Source organism: Juglans microcarpa x Juglans regia, chromosome 1S, assembly GCF_004785595.1.
Source record: "Juglans microcarpa x Juglans regia isolate MS1-56 chromosome 1S, Jm3101_v1.0, whole genome shotgun sequence".
Lineage (NCBI taxonomy): Eukaryota > Viridiplantae > Streptophyta > Magnoliopsida > Fagales > Juglandaceae > Juglans > Juglans microcarpa x Juglans regia.
Window position 1 is genome coordinate 18,954,818 of NC_054595.1, and position 15,581 is coordinate 18,970,398.

At 35.5% G+C, this 15,581-nt stretch overlaps 1 protein-coding gene across 1 annotated transcript; it reads left to right on the forward strand.

Moving 5' to 3' along the window:
• The first annotated feature begins 10,646 nt into the window (after positions 1–10,646).
• Positions 10,647–15,375, forward strand: LOC121246726 (zinc finger CCCH domain-containing protein 58-like). Its single transcript, XM_041144978.1, has 7 exons — positions 10,647–11,008; positions 11,154–11,296; positions 11,601–11,663; positions 11,886–12,002; positions 12,127–12,429; positions 12,506–12,814; positions 14,261–15,375. Exons 1-7 carry the CDS (start codon positions 10,921–10,923, stop codon positions 14,651–14,653), a joined length of 1,416 nt encoding a protein of 471 aa, XP_041000912.1. The 5' UTR covers positions 10,647–10,920; the 3' UTR covers positions 14,654–15,375.
• Positions 15,376–15,581: the final 206 nt, after the last annotated feature.

The following is a 15,581-nucleotide window of genomic DNA, read 5'->3' on the forward strand; positions in this document are numbered from 1 at the left end:
AACGCCTATAAACCCCCTTAGAGCCTTCAAAATCTTAGGTTTGGGCCAATCTACCATTACTTTCAGTTTTTCAAGGTCCGCTCACACCCCCTGAAAATTAGGTGCCCCAAATAACCAATTTTCTGATATCCAAACTGGCACTTGGATTTCTTTGCAAAAAGCTGGTGTTTTCTTAGGAGTTCTAGGGTTAAATTCAAGTGCCTCAAGTGCTCTTCCTCACTACTGCTATAAATCAGTATGTCATCGAAAAAGACTAACACAAACTTCCTCAGATAAGGCCCGAAAACTTCATTCATCAAGCTCTGAAAAGTTGAGGGTGCATTGGTCATCCTAAAGGGCATGACCAGAAACTCATAATGGTCTTTGTGGGTACGAAAGACAGTTTTATGCACATTTGCAAGTCTGACTCGTATCTAGTGATAACCAGATCTGATATCTAGCTTAGAAAATAGCTTTGAGCCACTCAACTCATCCAATAATTCCTCCATTATAGTAATAGGAAATTTATCCTTTATTGAAACCTGATTTAGGGCCTTGTAGTAAACACACAGCCTCCAAGACCCATCTGCTTTTCTGACCAATATCACTAGGGAGGAGTAAGGGCTTTGACTAGCATGGATCACCCCTGAGTGTAATAACTAATGTACAATCATTTTTATCTCATCCTTTTGGTAAAAAGGATACCTGTAGGGGCAGATAGAAACTGGCTTTGCCCCTGGTAAAAGATTGATAGCATGATTGTGAGTTCTACTAGGAAAAAGCCCCTTGGGCTCTTGAAATACATCCTCAAACTGTTCAAGTACCTCCTTCAGTGGTGCAGAAAATTCTTGCTCCCATGTCAGTTCATCTTCACATAATAACTGCAATACCACCCCTTTATTTTCTAACTTATCCATTTCTCTACAGGAACTCTCTTCCAGCCACTGAGTTGATGCTAGCCCAATCAAGCTGATATTTTGGCCCCCAAAGGTAAACTGCATAGTTAACCTTAAAATTCTATGAGGTTGTGCCCAGGGTTTGTAACCACTGCACACCCAATACTGCATCACAACCAGCTGGTTCAAGTACAAAAAGATCCATAGAAAATAGGAAGCCCTGGATATTAATCTTGACTCCTTCCCCTTTCCCTTCACTTATCAACTATTTTCCATTGGCTATCCTAACCTTCACACTCTCCCTTATACAAAGTGGAAATTTGGATCTTCTAACCACTGCAGGGTCCACAAAATTGTGGGTGCTGTAGATTCATTTAAAATAACAGCCCATTGACCTGCTATCTTCCCTTTGACCCTCATGGTTCTCGGATTTGATGAACAAATGAGAGCATGGAAGGAAATTTCAAGCGTGTCAGGTATCTAAGGGAACTGCATAACTTCCTTCCCCTTTTCTAGGGGCATTTTTTTTACTCCACTCTTCTAACACCCCACCTTCCTCTTCTTCTATTAAGAACAACTTGGGGTTTTTACATTTATGGCCTGGATTTCATTTGGAATCACAGTAGTAACACAAACCCTTATCTTTCATTTCCTTCATCTGAGTAGGGTTTATCTTCTGAACAAGTACTATTGATTTCATAATAGATTTGCTAGACTAATAGGTTTGGCTGTGACTAATTCCCCCTTTTGTACCCCTTGGGTCCATCGCACTGTGGAATGTGCCTTTAAAACCCCTCTTACTGATCCTCATGTTTTCTTCTTGGATCTTTGCCAAGTTAATGGCTGTCAATAAGTCAGGAGGATTGAACATCCTCACTTGTAACTTAATCTCATCCTTTAGGCCACTTAGGAAACAACTTAGCTTATGATAGTCAGATAATTTCTTTAATCTATTTGAAACTGCCTCAAACTCTTCTTTGTAATTCTCCACAGATATTGTTTGTCTTAATCTAGTAAGTGTTTCTATTAGGTCATCATAAGAACTTGGTCCAAACCTGACCAAGAAATCCCTCACAAACGATACCCAATCCACAATAACACCAAATTCCTCTAGGTCCTTGTACCATACCATGGCTTTTCCTCCCATGTGAAAGGAGGTCAGCCTAAGCTTATGCTAGGGTAGAGTATTGTAAAACATGAAAAACTGGTTGGCTTTATAGAACTACTCCAATGGATCATCACTAATAAAAGATGGAAAGTCTAACCTTACTAACCTGAGCACGATTTCACCACCCACTTCTCCAAACCCCTCAGATATGCTATTATTTCCTAATATCAAGTCCTCTTGTTAATGATCTTTGTTCTTCTTCTTCAGTTCCTAGGTGAGAGCTGCAAGTTGCTAAACAACCGAGTCTGATTGTTTCTTGATAATAAGCATCTATGCTTCCAAAGTCCTCAACTGTGATTCTGTGATCTTTTTGAAGCCATTCAAACCATCCTAAAGTTGATTCAACCTCGTCCCTTCAACCATAGCTCTGGTGAACTCTTTCCAAGGAAAGGCTGGCTCTGAGATACCACTTGTAACATGCCAACGGATTTAAACAGAAATATCACTTCGAAGGGAGAGCCCTCCAAGCAAAATGGAAAGAATGTAGAGAGAAAATATGAGTAACTGAATTGTAATTTTCTACATAAAATCCACAATTGTCTCCTGACGGGATATATCCATGATTCCTGTAACAGAACTGGACACAAGCAAGAGTCACCTATAGTGCATCTAAGAAATATAACAAACAAGCATAGAGGGCCCAGTAGCCCATAGAGTTCAGTAGACCATATTACTAATGGATTGACGTCCTTATAACAACTAATGAACGAAACAAAACAACAATAAAAGATAACAGAGGCCCAAAGGCCCATGAAGTAGCCCATGGTCCACATACTTCAAGCTCACAACCTTAATCCTTCTCAGTCCCGATCACTTCTGCCTCTTCCCACTCCCTCTCAACAACCCTAAGCTCTTTCTTCCAACACCGTCAACCCCTGGTAGTCGCTGCCATCTATTGTCCAGAGTTGTTACAAAATACCTCCTTATGAAACCCCATTCGACACGGGTTAATCTTGGAACGTGGCCCAATATGACGTGATCCAAGTACTCCATGAACTCCCTTCTTGCAAGCCATGGGTAATCAATAGCACTGTAGAACCACTCAAAACTGCACCATCTCCGTGCTTGATACTGATATATGAAATTAGAGAGCTTTTGCTGTAATATAAACGTGCATGATAAGAAAAATTTATTCAAGAGAGTCAATTGCATGGAAATGTAAACAAATGATGAATGTTTGACCTTAAGAGTAAGTGCTCTGTCATGGGTTGAAGGAATGGGAATATTGGGATGTTTATTCAATATATTGTCAGAAGACTTTGAATCATTCTGTACCACTGGCTTCTGTACATTCATCTTCCATCTACTTCTAACTTTAGTTGGTAGTCTGACCTGGTCTGCTGATGAAACCTGTAAAGTTGATAGAGCTGAATCATTCCTTTCCCTTCCAAGATCAGCACTTGGAGACATGCGTTCCGTAGGTTACACCATCTTCCTTGTTTTGGGTTGTGTGGCATTATGAGAGGAGCGTTTGCCTTTACTCAAGGACACCTTCACTTCAGCAATAGCCTACAACCCAGTGCGGGGAACATAGACTCCAAATGTTCCCAGATAAGAATATGAACAAGATACAAAGAACACAATTTAACTGCAATAACTATAATAAAAAAAAAAAAATTACAATAAATGGAGACATGATGACTCAATTCAATTCGAGCCTACAATCCATAAAAAAAACTCCTGAAGTCTTTGGGCTCACCCAACATGGCATCAAAGCCTAGTTGTATATGAGGTTATTGGTTCGAGCCTTGATGACACCCATTTCAGTAATTTCCTATTTCCACGACTGTTTAAGGGAGGCAGCTATAGGTTTGCTTCCTAATAGTTTGAGATGACTTATGGTTCAGCATATTGGGTGACATGTGGACGAGAGCACAAATTTCTGCAAGATATATAAAGTAAATGAATTATGAAAAAAAATGCAAGAAAATATTTCTTCAATATTCTATAAACAGAGAGAGGATGCAATTTTATACTATGAGGTTGCTGTGCAATGGTGTCATATATATTGCCTTTTGGTTTTGGATTGCACCTGATAACTATACAGCAGAATCAGACACTTCACTAATCTTCCAAGAGAAATGATAGTTATAGTCGTGAGTGTACAAATGTCGTGCAATCACTTTGAAAAAAGTAAATATACAAAGAACCCACATAAAAATAAATTAAATCTTGAATAGTAAATTTCACTCTTTTTCAAATCGACTGTATGGCAATTGTGCATTTCACAACTGTATGTAGCATTACTCATCTTCCAAAGGGGTAACGCACATGAAAACGATAACGCACCTATTTTAAACTTCCAGGATGCAAAAGATAACGCACCTCAAACATTTTAGGTTCGCTTAGATGAGAATTAGTAGGAGCTTCATTTGTCACAAATCTGCAACTAACAAGAAGCTTGCATATGGTCAAAAAGTGAGGTAAAGATCATAAAAAGTTGAGGTGAGCTTTCGCTTTTCTTACTTTAAATGGTAAGGTTTTCCGTATCCTTTTCCGAGCTCCAGTATTAGACTGGTGAGCTTCCTCCTTTGTTTTCGGATGATCGCCAATGTTTTGAGCAAAACCTTTGCTCAGCTTCGGTGTTCTCAAAGCATTGGCTTTTACTCCGGGAATAGAGTGACCCCCTTTCAATTTAGAACTGCCAATCATATCAAGACTTTCTTCTTCTTTGACCTGTGCTGACAACTCTAACAAACATAAAAACAGAAGATCAGATCTTGATTTAAATTAGCATATGATAACAAGCTTACTACGCCACTTTTTTTTTTCTTTTTTTTTTTTATTATTTTTTTTAATATCGGAGAACCTCTCCAAGGCAGGATCCTTCGGACCTACTCTTGCAGAGTAAACCTTGGTCCTATGTACCGCACCCTTGGAAGTTTCACTATAGGGTGTGATCCTAAATAATTGTTTACACTCATGAGGTGTTGAATCTTAGACCTTGAAGTGAGTGATATCCCAAGACCAAAACCACTTATCAGGCCTTCGATTATACTTCTAAAAAAGCTTATTATTCAAAACATGATTTTTTTATATTGGCACCGAGTGTCCAGGAACAGCATCTGGACTAATCTCAAGAGTGTACAGACCCTTGACAAGGAGTTTTCTTCAAGTGCATCTCGGATAATTCAAGGAGAAAATCTCCTAATCCGATGACCTCTAGAGATTGTTAGCACCCAATAAGATTTGAACCTTAGACCTGAGAAAACATACCCTCAAGCACAAGGCCTTTACCACTTGAGCCAACTCCTCAAGCCCTAGGGGAAAATCTCCCCCGAGAAAAGCTTATTATTCAAAACATGATATCTTACCAATATCTGGTATCATCAAAGACAAATCTGCCAAAGTTTGCAGAGCGTCAAAGGCACAGCCGTAGAAAAGGATTAAAAACATTCTAAGCAAAATGGACAGAGAGTTCAAGCCTACAGGTCCAGGAAAAAAAAATCATTTACAGGGAAGGAGGAGGGAGAATCATGGGGCATTAACAGTATGCAATCATTTAAAAGAAAGGTTAAACAATTTTCATAAAAATATAGTTTTTGTTTTGAAAAAATTGATTAGATACCAGGTAAAATCCATGGAAAATAGTAATGATTCATGCATGATCATCCTAATCATGTATTCTGACTTAGAATGCACAGCATAAAACCATCTTACATACCGCCAAGTGTAAGGTTAGAATAAATGCTTAGGATGATAATCATATGCACGATTTATGCAAAAATTCCTTCTATAGATTGATAGCATAGATACTAGTGTCTTTCTGATATCAATTTGTAACACATCCGAAATGTTTAAAGAAAATTCACTGAGAATCGCTCACTTCGAATGAAGCACCTCAAGAAAAAAGAAGAAGAAGAGGAGGATAGAAAAGTAAATAAAGATTTGATTAAGTTTTTCGCCTGCCATTACAAGGGCGTCTTCCCACTACAAATAATGACACTAACTCATGGCCAACTTAACAAAGCAGCAAAATAAAGACAGTTCATACAATCCTAACAGTAAATGGGCATGGCCAGACCCAAAAATAACATGAAATTAAAGAAATGACCGTAGGCCAACACGCAACCAAGGGACTGAGCCCTACGCCTAAACCTGTATTACGCAACTAAGGGACAGAGCCCTACGCAACTAATTTGCTATTCTTTTATATCTCTGCATAGCCCTTTATAATTTTCAGTTTGGCTCCAACACAAATTAATATTAAGATTGGTTGGATATTTAGAATATTTCGGTATGTCTGTAAATAATAGTGAAATAATTTGAGTTAAGATATTTTATTGAGTTTTGAGAAATGAGAAAAGAAAACTAAATAAAAATATTATAAAATTAAAAAAATTATTTGAATTTTATTTTTTAATTTTATTTTGTTTTAAAATTTGAAAAAGTAGTATTATTTTTTGTACTTTGTTTGAAAGTTTATAAAAATTGTAATAATTAGATAAAATATTTGAAGATTTAAAATTGAAAATATTTTGTATTTAAGTAATATTTAAAAAATAAATATCTGAGAACACTTGAGAACAATTATGTTGTCAAATGAATATTAAAACTATTTTAGATTTTGTTTGGACACTTAAAATATGGAAAATGATAATCTTACAATTATTTTATAACTCTACATGAATTGAAATGTAGTTTTATAATATTAAAATTTATTTTTAATGGAGTGGCATAATTTAATTATTTATTTAAAAATAAATTATAAAATAATTATAGATATATCATTACTCTTTGACTTCGAATAAGGTGATGGATAAAAGTCCATTTTCAAAGTTCATTAGAGACGTATAAAAGCGCGAGGAATCTCTCCCGGTTGGGTCAAAGGCGATATGCTTATTTTCAACAAAAAAGACAACTTGGGTCCATCTCCAAGTTCAAAGAATGCAATGGGAGAAACTTTCTTGGCATAGCTTAGTGTGGTTCCAAAGGGCACATTTCAAGACATCACTTAAGTAATTTGTGTAAATGCTATATACAGTCGTAAACTTTTTTTAATAAAAAATATAGAATCTATTATTAAAAAATTAATTTTTTTATATATCTAAGATTTATTTATTTTTTTAGAAAAAATACATGAGACTTGTGTATTATAAGACTGTAAATATCATTTTACTATCCTTGTGTATACATAGTATGAAAGAAACTGCGAGTTACAAACTTAGTTTGTAATTGAATTAAAAACTTTTAGTTTAAATATATTCGCGCACATACGCAAAATAGAGTAAGATTTTTTTTGTCCATAACAGCCTCTTGAACGTCGCGTTGCTCCAACATGATTAAACTCATGTTTAAACATGTAGATATTTATTTTCATAGGTCTTCATTGATGTAATTTTCCAGTATGTAGAGTTGAGAAGTATATTTGTTATGTCGAAATTCAGGGTCGACAAACAATTGATCCGTCCAAGTGGAAAATCAACTAAAATGCGATTGTTCGTGTCAATTTCCACCAAATTGAATACAAAAAATATATATATATATATATATTTAAATATATATATATATATATATACAATTTCCACCAAATTGAATACAAAAAAATATATATATATATAAATATATATATATATATTATTATGTGATTTAAGTGTCATGTGTGGAGAGGAAATGAAATAAATGGAATTGAATCTTTTTATTATTCAGATGTTTTAAAAGAAGGAAGAGAAATCACCTTAGAGTACTAATCTAAATGAAGCATTTATAAAATAGATGGGTAGAGGGAGAGAGAAAGGAAAATCTATTAAATCAATTTTAAATGAATTTTTATTTAAGTGATTATTACTCTATTAAATCATTTTAAATATCACATATTAATATGATTAAAAAATTAATAAAATTTAAAATTAAAGAATAAATTTATTCATCATTTTTTTTTCTCATCTTCTCATAATGTAGTATTAGATTATAAGTTTATAAATAAAATATAATAAATCATTTCTAATCATCTAATATTATATTTTAAAATGATAAAATGATGATAATAATTAAGATAATAAATAACATTAATCGAATTAAAAGGCTACATTTGGTTTTAACTCACACACACAAAATCTATGATAAAAAGAAAATAAAAAAGGAAAAAACTCGCCGACATTGGGGTCGATAAGATACGGTCACTATCAGTCCAAAACAGACCAATGGTAGCAAATCTCGACAACTACAAGTGCCACTCGTGGCCAAAGCTTGTCCAAGTCAAATAAACCCCACTTGGCCACTTTCCACCTGGTGACCGGTCGATCCGGTTCCCCTCCATCGCATTCACGCCTTCAACCGACGGCCCACACCCAGTCACACGTTCAACATGAATTATGGATCAATGGACTTCCTTACCTACTGCACAACTCCCACCTTGATACTGTACACTCGTTGACGTTTCAAAAGATCTCACCCGTCCATATGTGAAAATATGGGATCTGAACCGTTGCTGTTTTGGTCGATAAACAGCAACAGGATGCGGCTGAAACGGCCTCCATACGATGCTTACCGTTTTTGTCACATAGACAGATTAATTTACAGCAATTCCCACGCCATCGTACGACCAGTGAAACCCACCTTTTTCTTTTCTTTTTGTTTTAAACAATTGGCACGTGAACACGCGCTACAAGGACGCGTGGGAGGATATCTGTGTCAAAAATATGCCTGACAAAAAAGACCTCTTTGGCAATACGTGTCGGTCTCTCGTTGGTTTACACAGAAAAACTGTTCAGTCCTCGGTGTCCTTATCCCACATCCATCGACGAGTGTTTGCTCTTAATGCTTTCTAGTTGGTGCGAAGTCGTCTGATTACGAAAATAGACAAGGATTAAAATGTTTTGGACTGAATATAGTTAAAAATTATAGCTGTTGAATAAAAAACTAAATATTCTGTAATAAAGAAATATTATTTTTTAATAATATTCACATTGCTTGATATATCATATTTTAAGCAATTCTTTATATAAATTTATAAAGTTAATTAAAGATAAAAAAAATTGCTAAGAAAAATATCTTACTATTTATAATAAGATATATCGAAATGAGAATTACTACAGATATAAAAAAATTACATAAAAATCAATTCACAAACTGACATGATTTTACGTGACCTGTTAGATCTGTTTTATAATATAAATAACTTTACAATCTGACGTACTACATCAAGTCATGTCAATTTATAAATATATTTTTATAATATCTCTTTGTGGTTAAATTATTTATCTATCGAAATATGTTGACTCTAATTTTAACCAAACCAAATCCAAATTAAAGACCTAAACAAAGGTTTTAGATACAATTAATTTGCGAAAATAAAGACTACAAATAAAATAAAATAGTTAAAAAAAAGGGGTGCATTGATACAACATAATCATTAGCATGCTCATGAAACAAATATTGTGAAAAGTATAATGTCCTATTATTTTTTATTTGAAATGTGGAGAGATAAGACACAACTCATAAGTTTTATGTGACTTTTCCTATATTTTTTATTTTTTATTTTTTTATGAGCCAATAGTGGAAGTGATTTAACATTTGATCAAATTTTCTTCCTCATTCATCATTAAAATCTACATTATTGTATATTCTACAAATGGCTCATTACTATATATTGGTTGTCGGTCAACATTAAATGTATTGGTGAAGTTGCTGAACTTAATGGCATAAAAACAAAATAGTACGTACCATTGATATCAGGATTAGTTATGTAACTAAGTTATATATATATATATATATATATGTGTGTGTGTGTTTTTGTTTATAGGTCAAATTAAATAATAAATAAATAAAACAAATAATTTTTTAATAAAATAAATTTTAGATATAATATTTCTAATTAAAATTACCAAATGTAAGAATTTATTCTTATATTTTTATTTTTTAAAAAAAACGCTTATTGCATTGTTCTGTATATTTGTATGCCACGTTGAGAAAAAAGAAGCACCGGCACTGCACCCACTCTCTTCCCTTTTTTTAAGGGTTTTGCAGCAGTCGAAGGTGATTTTAATTTAAAAAAAATTATATGCATCAACATCTTAAATTTATAATTTTTTTGTTTGAAATATAAGAATATTTTTCATAAAATGTAAAAATGTAAAATAAAAAATAGTGGCTGTTACATAAATTTTTTATTACTTTAATTAATCCCCATCATGACCTTTTTATGATTATTAATTCTGGACAACCTTGTCATATCACACAATCCACGAATTGGACTCCCGTCATGACTAAGGCCATTTCTGTCATTTCACTTGACACCTACACTGTCTGTCAAACATGCTCCCCCACATTATTTTTCTTATAATTCTAACACGTTTTTTATTCCTTTTTTTTTTCCTTTCTAAAAATAATATTCAGGCTACTAAATAAGGTAAATTACGCTGTTTTTGGCACGTTTATAAACGACAGGATTTATTAAATAAATATTACTATATATTATTTTCATTTATATTAAGTTTCCCTTTTTTTTTTTTTCGTCAATTAAAATTAAAGCGAGAGATGAAGTTATTGTGGCGAGAATAAGAGGCCGATGTAATATATACAGCCTTACCCAGGTATGGGAATTACAAAAATAACTAATAATTACCCAATAATTTTTCAACAAGATGAAAACCAACAACAAACCAAACCAAACCAAACCAAACGGAAACAGAGACACAGTACTCTGTGAGTGAGAGAGAGAGACAGAGAGAGAGAGAGAGAGAGAGAGGAAAACCCAGAAATCCAAGCACTTCCCCTCTTTGTCTCTCTGTATCTGTATCTGTCCCTGTCTTTATTTCTCTCCCCATTTGATCGGAGCCTCTCATTCTTTGTACAGAACCGTCCTCGTTACTGTACGATCAGTACCCCTCTCGTCCGGTTTCGAAGAATCGAAACCCCCCCTCCCGAGTTCGTACAATGGAGCGGTATGGTCGGGCTACTGAAGGCTCTCAGTCCGATCCGTCGCAGGAATGGACCGCTCCGGTACCCGAAATCGGACTTGAAGGTAAGCTCAGAGACCCTGCATTTCAATTTCATTGTCGTTTTGTGACAAAATTTTCTGCGTTCTGGCGATTAGGATTCCCAAATTGCTGTGGAATGTATGCGAACTTTATTGGGTTTTGATCTTTCGTGTGTTTTGCGGAATGTAGTGCCTATGTGGCAGTTGGGATTGGGCGGTGCAGATTCTTACCCGGAACGGCCGGACGAGGCCGATTGTATCTACTATCTGCGAACCGGGTTTTGTGGGTACGGCCCACGGTGTCGGTTCAATCATCCCCGTGACCGCGGCACGGTAATATTTTTGGAATTCCATTTCGTTTCCTTCCATGTGTTTGAATTTAGGGCTTAATCCGAACGTTTCTACTCGTTTTCATTGTGATCAATTCTACTAGTTTGATTTGATCTTAGCTTTATGTTGGGTTTCATGGTGGGTTCGTGAAACTTGAGCATTTTTGTCGGTGTAATTTGTGTTGAAGTTTATAGATTTTTTTTTCTAGTTGTGTCGGAATTGTGATTGTTCGAAAGTTAAATGAATGAGATCTGCATAGTTGATATGGTGATTCCTTATTTGATTTTGTTGAAAGTACACTGCTCAGGTAATAGGAGCTGCAAGACCTGGAGGGGAGTACCCAGAGCGAGTGGGCCAGCCTGTGTGCCAGGTACTTATTTGGTTATTCTAGTTGATTTTGAAACTCGGGTTGTATGCCAAGTGGCTCATATTAGACAATGTCTGTTCAGTCACTCAGTCCTACTTGATTGTTACCGTTTGTGTTTGTAATTAGTAATTAAACATGTTTTATTTGATGGTCTCTTGGTTTGATGATTCATCAAGATTTTGAGCTCCCATTCTGTTGACTATACCGTTCTTGCTCAATTTTCAGTATTATATGAGGACGGGGACATGTAAATTTGGTGCTTCTTGTAAATACCACCATCCTCGGCAGGGAGGCGAATCTACCCCTGTACAACTAAATTATTATGGGTACCCGTTACGTCTGGTCTGTATTCCTGACATTTAGTCTAATTTTTCGAATCTTTTGTTATATTGGAATCACTTTTAAAAAATAAACATTTCCTCACTGTGCACTTAAGTTTGATCTAAACAGGATTTTTTTTTGACAGGGTGAAAAAGAGTGTTCCTACTATGTAAAAACCGGGCAGTGCAAGTTTGGTGCGACATGTAAATTCCATCATCCACAGCCAGCTGGCATGCAAGTTCCAGCAGCATCATTAGCACCACCAATTGCAGCTATGCCTACACCCACATTACATCCAGGTGTGCATTCTTCATCTGTTCCTTCCTCCCAACAATATGGGGTAGTTGTTGCAAGGCCTCCTCTGCTACCGGGCTCATATGTTCAAAGCCCTTATGGTCATGTGCTGCTACCAAGCATGGTTCCCTTTCCGGGTTGGAGTCCTTACCCGGTAGGTGAAGCTTTCTTACTTCTCTATTTTTTGGTACTGTATTCGTTTTATTTATGCTGTTAACCAACTTGTGCAGGCACCCATAAGCCCAGTCCCCTCTCCTAATTCTCAGCCCACTATCGGTTCTGGGCAGCTTTATGGGATGACACCCTTGTATCCAGGAACACCCACCTATACTGGAACTTATCAGTCTTTACCTTCTTCTGTTGGTCCCTCAAGCAGTAGTCAGAAGGAATACTCACTTCCAGAAAGACCCGGCCAACCAGAATGTCAGCATTACTTGAGAACAGGAGATTGCAAATTTGGCTCCTCATGTAGATATCATCATCCACCTGAATTAGTTGCATCCAAAACAAATAGCTCCATTGGTCTTCCTCTACGTCCTGTAGGCATCTTTTTACAACTTATCTGCATTTGATGCTTTCTATGTTGGCGCGTGTTGTTAGTTTGTATTTTCACTTAAACCTATAAAATGTCCTTTTGAATCAGGCACTTTTTGTTTTTTGTTTCCTTTGTTGAAAGAAACTATAACATATTAGTATTAGGTACCGCTTGTTTCATGTAAGGTTGGAAATGATTTCCTGAACTTCTACTGAATGGCTCATGCAAATTCTATATTTCTTAGTGTAGTCAAATACGTTGTAAACATATGCATTCTTCTTATCTTTTTCCTTGAGATCCGGATTTAGCGGGCTCCATTTTATGGTTGATGTCTTGATGAGAATTTTGCAGTTCATCTTGTATCATCCGATGTGATTCCTTCAGGATATTATATATATATGTATGTATGTATATATATATATATAATATATCTTAGGCCTCTTGTAGACATACTCTGAATATAAAGTTTGATGTGGATATCTTTTATATGATTCAAATAACATCATGGCCAACCATTTTCCAAGTTTATCTATTTAAGAATCTATGTTAGATTGATGCTACCTTGTGTTTTCACTTTGCCTCTATTAATGTTAGTGTGTCAAATGCTGTTTGTCTTGGAATGTGATTGTACTTTTTTTTTTATACCAATATGAACATGTTTACTTTTGCTGGGCCTATTGGCCAATGAATGTGTTGAAGAAACATTATTAGTGATTTTTTCAATATTATACTATTATCATTCTTGGTTTATTGGAGGAAATCCTCTTCGTGTCCATCCTAAATTGCTAATTTCAATTTCTTCATTTTTGTGTAATCTGTAAACTATGATGTTTAAGATAACTTTTCTGGTTTTCCCGCATTCATAAGATCTAGCAAAATGGTAAAACAAACACATTATTGAGCTACATATAAGGTTATGGAAGTGTATTTTTACAGCTGGAAAACACTAGTTCTTTACACAAATAGAAGATACATAGGAATTAATGAGAAAACTGCATGCAGATGAGTGTTTTTAGAGGAAGCTGAAGACTAATAGTTTTAGTAAGATTAAGATTGATGTCTTATTCTGATTGAGATAGGAAACGCTGAAATAGGTTTTGAACCATTTACTTTGTGAATTCAATTACATCAAAACTGTCGAATTGGACAAGAAATCTCTGCAGGAACAATTTTGATCATCTAGAAGCGTTAAATCTAGATGAACTTTTGCTCTTAGCAGGAGCAATCAATGGTTGGTCCATATCATCTTTACTTGTTCCTATGAAAGGTTTTTTTTTTTTTTTTTTTTTTTTTTTTTTTCTTTTTTTTTTTTATATGGAAAGGAGAAGACTGCAGAGCTATGATTTCAATTATGATATGAAATTAATAGATATTTCTCTACTGTTGTTTTATAATGTATTATGTGCTTCATTATACTTTGAGTTGCTTATTGATCAGTTGTTTTACTCAGGGTGCACCTCCTTGTGTTCATTATGCTCAACGTGGAGTATGCAAGTTTGGGCTTGCATGCAAATATGATCACTCATTGGGAACATTGAGCTACAGTTCATCTGCATATTCTCTTGCCGATATGCAAGTTGCGCCCTACCCTGTGGGATCTTCAATTGGTACGCTAGCCCCGTCATCTTCATCTTCAGAGTTGAGGCCTGAATTTATTTCAGGATCCAGCAAGGACCCTTCATCGAGAATGTCTTCGTCAATGAGCACTTCTAGTGGATCAGTCGGTTCAACTTTCTCAAAGAGTGAACCTATTCCACATTTGACTATAGAACAGTCTGCTCAGGGTTCTTGCCCTTCAACTGGCAGCAGCAGTGGTGGCACTGGGGCTCGCTCTTCAAACTAAGCTACATCAAGTCATCCTTTTTATTACACTTTGACCAAATGTCATGAGCCAAAACATCATTTTTTGGTGGAAGTCCTCAAAAGGAGGCTTCATTTCTCAGTTATCAATGTTCCACGGTTCAGATCTAGCACACAGCAGCTTTAATCATCTCTATGTTCACATAGTCTTTTTATGGCCATGTCCTACATCTTGAATAAACCATGGCCAAACTTCTAAAAGTTTAGCATACTCCGTATAGCATTCCACCTTAATTCTGAATAACCATGAAAGAACCTGCAATTCTATTAGGCAACTCTGTGTCCAACTCTCTCCATTTTTTTGGAGGAGTTGTGTTTATTTCATCCAATCCCTCTTCAAATGAAAAAAATGCGTTCCATAGTGTTTTTTCTTTTACATTGACAGCGTCAATGTCTCTCTTTTTTATTTCACTTTGATATGGGGAAAAAAGCTTCCAATTCATCTTAGAAAGGACTTTGAAGGTCTTATTGTTCCCTCACTTTTTGTCTTAGGGTCTATCATGAAAAAGGGAAGGAATCAAGAGACGCCAAGGAGGCATCAGGCTGCTTCATTGTGTGAGATCAGATACAGTCATATTGTTGCAAATATGCTTGACTTGTTTCTTGATAAGTTTATTATGAAATACAAATATATGAAGAAACACCCTGGGATGTATAATAATTGTTCCCTTCCTTTTCTCCATTTATAAATGTGATCTTATCTTATTGCATCCTGTCATGCTTGCTTTAATATAATACCAAGCCCGTGGTAGACTGAAAAAGGGTGATCTCTCTCTCACGGACTGTTCCAGGAATGGCGATGATTTACAATAGATCACTCAAAGTCGTGAAGTTCAGCTGTGGCAAGCACGAAAATGTCAGGTAGATCCACCTCCGAAGATGGACTCTGAATAAATTTGTACACATCTCTT